The following is a 9125-nucleotide window of genomic DNA, read 5'->3' on the forward strand; positions in this document are numbered from 1 at the left end:
TGTGTGTGTGTGTGTGTGTGTGTGTGTGTGTGTGTGTGTGTGTGTGTGTGTGGAGGCCTAAAAGTGATGGGATAGCCTTGCCTTGCGCTTTTAAGGGAGACATTAATCAAATAGCCCCAGCGCTTAAGAATATTTTCTCCAGCGGGGCACAATACTCCCCCAAGGTCGCCCCTGCAGCGGTGACCCCCCAGTGCCTTGAAGTCTGAAGGCGACCACTGGCTGACAAGATGATGTTAAATGATAATGAAAAGGAGGAAGAGGAGGAGCAGGAGGCGGGGCACAGCGGCACTAACCAGACCCAGAACAGTAGCGAACCATATTAACATTCCATTCACTCATCTTTACCCAGCAAGAGAGGGAGGACGTGACGAAAGGGGAGGTGGAGGGAAGGAGACAAAGGAAAGGAGGAGGAGGAGGAGGAGGAGGAAGAAGAGGAGGAAGAAGAAGAGACGTCTCATCACACCTCGGAGCATTGCAACCATCAGAATATGAAAAGAAACATTAGAAGCACACGTGTCAGTTAACCTTCGCTAACAACTTCCTCATCAGTCTCCCCCCCCCCCCCCCGAGGGTCTCATCTCTGCTATTTCTCTCGCACTCTCCCTGCCTCCTGTGCTCAGTCTGCCGGCAGCGCTTGTGAGGGACGGGTCGTTTCACCTGGCCACTCTCGCTCACCTGACTATCCGTGCCTTACCTGTTTTTAATGAGCTGTTCACGTGTGTTGTGCTGTGGAGACTTTGAATCTAGTAAGAGATTTCTACACGTTGATTTGGGTGAGTTTATTGTTATTATTATTATTATTATTATTATTATTATTATTATTATTATTATTATTATTATTATTATTGTTGTTGTTGTTTTGAATTCTGAAATGCATACTTTTTTTTCGTATTATAAACCTTGCAGTGATTTTTTCTTTTTTTTTCACTGTTGCTTAAATTTTGAAACGTTTTTCTTATCTTTTTTTTTTTTTAGTTTTTATTGTTTGAGTTTTTGAAAATGCTAATTCCATTATTTTTTTTCCCCTTTTTCCTTTTTACTATCTTCTTTCCGCGTAAGAAAATTTTGCATCGTTGCTTTGATTCAGTTTTGCATTGTGTGAATTTTGGAAACTGTTTTTTTTCTTTCTTTTCTTTTCTTTTCTCTAGTAAGGAATGCGCGCCCTACTGACACTGTAAGCCTCTGGGGAACGTGCAACTGTTGATGTGATAATAGTTTTGATTCTCTGATTTCTGCAACGCTCCTTTTCTTTATTCTTTCATTTTTTTGATCTATTTTTTCTTTCTTCTTTTTAATTGTAAGAAAATTCGTGTTTTACCAGCTTCTGAAAATTTGACTTTTGGCGGGAAATTCAAAACACGAAACACTGAAATTCTCGTCACTGCAATTACTTCGTCTTGTTAACCAGCCACTAAGTCATCCACCCATACCTGCCTAACTGTGAGTCCCGTGCAGGTGTGCCACCCGTGATAGAGCAACACACCTGTGCTACATCTGTCTGCCACTCAAGGGTGACCTGACCTCTTAATGATGATGATGATGATGGCGTGTCAAGTTGCTATTCTATGCGTGTGTCTCCTGCCTGTACTGCCTGGTGAGTAGAGAGAGAGAGAGAGAGAGAGAGAGAGAGAGAGAGAGAGAGAGAGAGAGAGAGAGAGAGAGAGAGAGAGTGTGTGTGTGTGTGTGTGTGTGTGTGTGTTTTACTTTTATTCCTTTTTTTTCTTTTCTATTTCTTCTACATCTTTCTCCTCCTTTTCATTCTCAATTATCTCTTTCCTCTTGCTTCTCTTATTCTTGCATTTTATGTTATTCCACTATTCCTGTCCTTCATCTTCTTCTCCTGTTTTTGTTCTTCATCTTTTCTCCTATTCTTGTTCTTCATCCTGTTCTGTCTATCCTTGTTCTTCATTTTTTCTCCTGCTCTCGTTCATCTTGTTCTGCTATTGTTGTTTTCATCTCCTATGCTTGTTCTTCACCTCCTCACAGTGCCAAACTCTCTCTTTCCCTCCATCTTCGCCTCCTTCTGCTTCTTATCTCCTCCTTTACGTCATCTACCAATCTCCTTCGTCAGCGCCTCCTGCACCTTATCTCCTTTTCCTTTATATCTCCTTATCTCCTCCTCCTCCGTCTGCGTCTCCTTTATCTAATCTTATCACGTCCTTCTTTACCTTATCCTCTTATCTCATTATCATCTCCTCCTTTATCTTATTTACTTATCTCCTCTTCACCTCCTCCTGCAGTTACCGGTGAGGAATTCTGGAGGAGTGAGACGTCCCTGAGGAAGGAGGTGTTTCAGGGTTACGACAAGACAATCCGCCCTTCCCTCAACGTGTCTGTCCTCGTCAGGAGCCTCGAGGTGGATGAAATGGATGTGGTGAGTGTGAGAGTGGATGATGTGGTTCTCGTTTTCTTTCATAGTTATTCTTATCTTTCTTCGTTTTCTTTTTTTTCGTTTTTCTTTTTAATCTGTTTCTGATTTTTTTTCCTGTTTTTTGTTGTTACGAATATAAGAACATAAGGGGAGCTGCAAAAAACATCAGGCCTACGCGTGGCAGGCCTATTTTCACCTGTCATCGCTATCCATAAATTTGTCTAATCTTTTAAAGCTCCCTAATGACTCAACACTAACAACCTCATTACCGAGTCCATTCCGTTCATCTACCACACTATTTGAGAACCAATTTCTTCCTATCTCTTTCCTAAACCTAAATTTTTCAAGCTTAAACCCTTTATTTCTTGTTCTACCCTGGTTACTGATCCTAAGAACTTTGCTTGTGCCCCTTGTACCACTTAAAGACTTCTATCAGGTCCCCTCTTAACCTACGTCTCTCTAAAGAATGTAAATTTAACAGCTTCAACCTCGCCTCGTAAGGAATACTCCTCATCCCCTGTATCCTTTTAGTCATTCTCCTCTGTACTGATTCTAATAGACCTATATCTTTTCTGTAATGTGGGGACCAGAACTCCACAGCGTAGTCTAGATGAGGTCTGACCAGCGCCAAATATAACTTTAATATTACTTCCGACCTTCTACTTTTAACACTCCTAAAAATTAATTCTTGTACCCTATTTGCCTTAGCTACAGTATTACGATTAAGTTTTATGAGTGTTGAAAATTGTTGGTGTTGTTGGTGTTGTTGTTGTTGTTGTTGTGGTTGTGGTGGTGGTGGTGGTGGTGGTTCTTCTTCTTTTTCTTTTCTTTTCTTTTCTTTTCTTTTCTTCTCTTTTTTTCTCCTCTTCTGTTTTTTTTTCTTCTTGCTGCTGCTGCTACTGTTGTTATTTTCATTTTCTCCATCTTTTCCTCCTTCTCCTCCTCGTTCTCGTCTTCTTCCTCTTCTTCCTTCTCCTCCAATTCCTTTTCTTCTACAGTACTTCTTTTTCATCTTTTCTTGCTGTTTTCCTAATTCTGATCCTCCTCCTCCTCCTCCTCCTCCTCCTCCTCCTCCTCCTCCTTCCTCTCCTATTTTCTTCTCTTTCTTTTTTTCCTTTTTCTTTCATCTACTCCTTCTTGTCCCTCCACTTCCATCTCCTCCTCCTCCTCCTTGTCCTCCTTCACCTCCATTTCCTACCTCCACCACCACCACCACCACCACTTTGAATTAGACGGGGAGAAGCCTTCCTCTGTACTATCCTGCCACGATTACACACTGTATCTTGTCACGCACACCCTTGTAAATTTCACTGGGAGAGTTTTTTGCACATCGTTTGTGTTCCCTTGTGTGTGTCTAAGGCGTGTATTCTGAAACGCTCTGCTCTCATCACAACTGTTTTCAAAGGCCACAGAAATGAGTAGCTGGGTTCTCAAGTGTCTGTTCTTCATTAATGGAAAGTGTCAAAACCTTGCAAGATTTAACTTCCCTCGTGACTTCTTTCCTTCCCTTATTTCAGCCTGATGGCACCACTGTCATCTCATCTATTTCTAAAGCTGGACTCTTCGCTCAAACCTTTGCTAAAAACTCTACCTTGGATAATTCAGGGCTTGTTCCTCCCTCTCCTCCACCCTCTGACTACTTCATGCTGCCTATTAACATCCTTAGCAATGATGTTTTCCATGCCCTCGCTGGCCTAAACCCTCGGAAGGCTTATGGACCTGATGGGGTCCCTCCTATTGTTCTCCGAAACTGTGCCTCCGTGCTTGCACCTTGCCTAGTCAAACTCTTTCAGCTCTGTCTGTCAACATCTACCTTTCCTTCTTGCTGGAAGTTTGCCTACATTCAGCCTGTTCCTAAAAAGGGTGACCGTTCTAATCCCTCAAACTACCGTCCTATTGCTTTAATTTCCTGCCTATCTAAAGTTTTTGAATCTATCCTCAACAGGAAGATTCTTAAACATCTATCACTTCACAACCTTCTATCTGATCGCCAGTATGGGTTCCGTCAAAGCCGCTGTACTGGTGATCTTCTGGCTTTCCTTACTGAGTCTTGGTCATCCTCTTTTAGAGATTTTGGTGAAACTTTTGCTGTTGCCTTGGACATATCAAAAGCTTTTGATAGTCTGGCACAAAGCTTTGATTTCCAAACTACCCTCCTACGGTTTCTATCCTTCTCTCTGTAACTTCATCTCAAGTTTCCTTTCTGACCGTTCTATTGCTGCTGTGGTAGACGGTCACTGTTCTTCTCCTAAATCTATTAACAGTGGTGTTCCTCAGGGTTCTATCCTGTCACCCATTCTCTTCTTATTATTCATTAATCATCTTCTAAACCAATTTTCTTGTCCTATCCACTCCTACGCTGATGATACCACCCTGCACTTTTCCATGTCTTTTCATAGACGTCCAACCCTTCAGGAAGTAAACATTTCACGTAGGGAAGCCACAGAACGCTTGACTTCCGATCTTTCTAAAATTTCTGATTGGGGCAGAGCAAACTTGGTATTGTTCAATGCCTCAAAAACTCAATTCCTCCATCTATCAACTTAACACAACCTTCCAGACAACTATCCCCTCTTCTTCAATGACACTCAACTGTCCCCCTCTTCTACACTGAACATTCTCGGTCTGTCCTTTACTTATAATCTAAACTGGAAACTTCACATCTCATCTCTAGCTAAAACAGCTTCTGTGAAGTTGGGTGTTCTGAGTCGTCTCTGCCAGTTTTTTTTTTTTTTTTCACTGAGTGTCTTCAGCCTCTCTCTCATCGCCGCAGCGTTACATCTCTTGCTTACTTCTACTGCATTTTCATGTTAACTGCTCTTCTGATCTTGCTAACCGCATGCCTCCCCCTCCTCCCGCGGCCTAGTAGTACAATACTTTCTATTCTCTCTCATCACTGTTCTGTCCACCTCTCTAATGCAAGAGTTAACCAGTATTCTCAATGATTCATCCCTTTCTCTGGTAAACTCTGGAATTCCCTTCCTGTTTTTGTACTTCCTCCTTCCTATGACTAGAACTCTTTCAAGAGGGAGGTTTCAAGACACTTATCCTTTAATTTTTGACAACCGCTTTGGACTGTCAGAAGCCGGCACCAAAGTGGCCTTTTTATTATAGTGTTGTTGCTCTTGGCTGGTGTCCCTCCTACTTGAAAACACCTAAAACCTTTCATTTCACTCTAGATTAGTTTTTATTTAAACTGATTTACATATAAATAAGAAGCATAAACAAAAAATAAACAAACAAAAAAATAAATAAAACACCAAAAATCCAATGGGCTGGGTTTGAAAACACGGATTTTTCCAACCCTGCTTTTAAAATGGCGGACGTGCGGCGCAGAAGTGTTTAAGAATATAGACCTGCCCTCTCTCTCTCTCTCTCTCTCTCTCTCTCTCTCTCTTGGTATGGCTGGTGGGTGGTCGCTTGCTCTTTGATGTCTATTGAGTATACGGGGCAGGCGAGGCGTGGGGGCGCATACTCGCACGCACATTACGAAATAAAGCCGCGCAGATCACTACCAACAGGATTTTCGTTAATTACTGCGCAGTTCGGTTCGGTTCGGTTCGGTTCGGTTCGGTTCGGTTCGGTTCGGTTCACACATGCTAGAAAGGTTGTTGTGAATGTGGTTGTGGTTGTGATTGTGGTTGTGATTGTGGTTAGTCTGTGGTTGTGGTTGTGGTTGTGTTGTGTTGTGGTTGTGGTTGTGGTTGTGGTTGTGTTGTGATTGTGGTTGTGGTTGTGGTTGTGATTGTGGTTGTAATTGTGGTTGTGGTTGTGGTTGTGGTTGTGATTGTGATTGTGGTTGTGGTTGTAGTTGTGGTTGTGGTTGTGATTGTGTTGTGGTTGTAATTGTGGTTGGTCTGTGGTTGTGGTTGTGGTTGTAGTTGATTGTGTTGGGGTTGTAATTGTGGTTGTGGTTGTGGTTGTGATTGTGGTTGTGATTGTGGTTGTGGTTGGGTTGTGATTGTGGTTGTGGTTGTAGTTGATTGTGTTGTGGTTGTAATTGTGGTTGTGGTTGTGGTTGTGGTTGTGGTTGTGATTGTAGTTGTGGTTGTGGTTGTGATTGTGGTTGTGGTTGTGGTTGTTTCCTTGCTGTTCTTTCTCCTTTTTTTGTTCTTGTTCTTCTTTCTTGTTCATCTTTTTTTTCTTTCTTTTTCTTCGTCATTTTCTTTTTGTTGTTTTTGTTGTTGTTGTTGTTGTTGTTGTTGTTTTTGTTGTTCTTTTCTTCTTTTTCGTTTTCTTCTTCATTTTTCTTTTGTTTCTTTCTTCTTGTTCTTGTTCTTCTTTTACTTCTTCTTCCAGGTCCCTCTCCTCCTCCTCCTCCTCCTCTTCCTCCTCCTCCTCTCTTTTCTTAGTTTTCTCCGTTTTTTTTATTTCCTTCTTCATTTCTTCTTCTTCTTCTTCTTTTCATCATCATCATCATCATCATCATCTACCTAGTTTCTCCTGCCCCTCCTCCTCCTTTTTTAAATATTTCCTTGCATTTTTTCTTCTTGCTTGTCTACATCCTCCTCCTCCTCCTCCTCCTCCTCCTCCTTCTGACAAGAGTAACAATAAGTGAACAAGTTTGCATTTCTTTACTACAAAATCTCAATATATCTTCCCTACACCTGCATGTTTTATTGATGTTTTTCTCTCCCTGCCTCGCCTGTATGAATGAATGAGGAGGAGGAGGAGGAGGAGGAGGAGGAAGATATATAAAAAACACAAATCTAATAATATTGATAATAATAATAATGATAATAATAATAATAATAATAATAATAATAATAATAATAATAATAAAGAAAAAGAAGGAGATGGAAAAGAAGAACGAATAGGAGAAAGACAAAAAAAAAAGAAACAAACAAAAAGAGAAACAAACACAAGCCAAACAACAACACACACACACACACACACACACACACACACACACACACACTGCACCAGCCAGTACCATCACCACCACCACCACCTAGCCTTCCTCCCCCTATCATCTCCCATCATCCCTCCCCCCCCAATCACAACAATCAGCCCCAAACTCCCACCCCCTCACCCCCCACCCCTCTACCCTTTCCTCAGCACGTCCCCGGGTTGTTCTGATGCTAGGCAACAGCTTGGTGAGAGTGGTGATGGTGAGGGGGGGAGAGGGGGTAGGGGGAACAAAGGTGCCGCTAATATTAATTATGATTTTAATAAGCAACCCACACTGAACTGCCTTGTCTTAGTGTTTGTAGTGTGTGATCGGGGAACTAAGTCGGTTTCTATGCCAGGTATCTATGCGCGTGCGTGTGTGTGTGTGTGTGTGTGTGTGTTTTAATTAAACAATTCACGCAGGGAAGCCACAGAACGCCTGACTTCTAATCTTTCTAAAATTTCTGATTGGGGCAGAGCAAACTTGGTATTGTTCAGTGCCTCAAAAACTCAATTCCTCCATCTATCAGCTTAACACAACCTTCCAGACAACTATCCCCTCTTCTTCAGTGACACTCAACTGTCCCCCTCTTCTACACTGAACATCATCGGTCTATCCTTTACTTACAATCTGAACTGGAAACTTCACATCTCATCTCTAGCTAAAACAGCTTCTATGAAGTTAGGCGTTCTGAGACATCTCCGCCAGGTTTTCTCACCCTTCCAGCTGTTAACTCTGTACAAGGGCCTTATCCGTCCATGTATGGAGTATGCTTCACATGTCCTGGGGGGGTTCCACTCATACCACTCTTTAAGACAGGGTGGAATCAAAAGCTTTTCGTCTCATCTCTCTCTCTCTCTTTCTCTCTCTCTCTCACACACACACACACACACACACACACACACACACCTTACTTGACATCATCATTACAATTGGCTTAAGAATAAACAAAGACTACACACACACACACACACACACACACACACACACACACACACAATTGTAATGATGATGTCAAGTAAGGTGTGTGTGTGTGTGTGTGTGTGTGTGTGTGTGTGTGTGTGTGTGTGTGTAGTCTTTGTTTATTCTTAAGCTAACCGTAATGATGATGTCAAGTAAGGTGTGTGTGTGTGTGTGTGAGAGAGAGAGAGAGAGAGAGAGAGAGAGAGAGAGAGAGAGAGAGAGAGAGAGAGAGAGAGAGAGAGAGAGAGAGAGAGAGAGAGAGAGAGAGAGAGATGGAAAGTTGGTGAAAGACAGCAGTTACTGAGGAAAATGCTAAGCTGGCTTGCTGATGTGTTGTGGTGTGTGAGCGAGTGTGGGGTGGTGGTGCAGGCAGCGGGGGGGGCGGGGGACGTGGGGATACCTCAACATTGCGGCGATGAGAGAAAGGGTTGACATCATTACTTGACATCATTACTTGACATCATTACTATTAGCTTAACAATAAACAAATATTACACACACACACACAGACACACACACACACAAGGGTAACCTAGTCGGAGGATAAGGTAACTATAGTCCTCCTCCTCCTCCTCCTCCTCCTCCTAGCTTGACAAGAAGTAATGGATTCAAGATTACACCCAAACGTCTCAAATCTCTCGAAGCGAAGCATTTTTTCCTTAATGGCGCAACAAACACCTGGAATAATCATCCTTCATAAATCGTCAACAGTAATGTTAATTGAATCGTTTAAAATAGAAGAGAGTTTAAAAGGTAATCCCCAACAGGCTCTCTTCTTGTCGGCATAATTAAACACAATTATAACCCTTGCAGTTACTAAAATCACTCATGTATTTAACAGACGGCGATTGTGTTATTAATGTGTTCAGTTTCAGACAGGCGTATAGAGTTTACCGTTGA

At 42.2% G+C, this 9125-nt stretch overlaps 1 protein-coding gene across 1 annotated transcript in view; it reads left to right on the top strand.

Annotated features, from left to right (window-relative positions):
• The first annotated feature begins 617 nt into the window (after nt 1–617).
• The window catches only part of LOC135092459 (neuronal acetylcholine receptor subunit alpha-5-like), a 19842-nt gene continuing 11334 nt past the window's right edge, over nt 618–9125 (top strand). The window contains exons 1-3 of the mRNA XM_063990971.1: nt 618–773; nt 1456–1594; nt 2241–2374. Coding sequence (XP_063847041.1) covers nt 1528–1594; nt 2241–2374 — 201 coding nt within the window. The 5' untranslated portion in view covers nt 618–773; nt 1456–1527. The remainder of the gene's footprint in view (nt 774–1455; nt 1595–2240; nt 2375–9125) is intronic.

Source organism: Scylla paramamosain, chromosome 40 (genome assembly GCF_035594125.1).
Source record: "Scylla paramamosain isolate STU-SP2022 chromosome 40, ASM3559412v1, whole genome shotgun sequence".
Taxonomy (NCBI): Eukaryota; Metazoa; Arthropoda; class Malacostraca; order Decapoda; family Portunidae; genus Scylla; species Scylla paramamosain.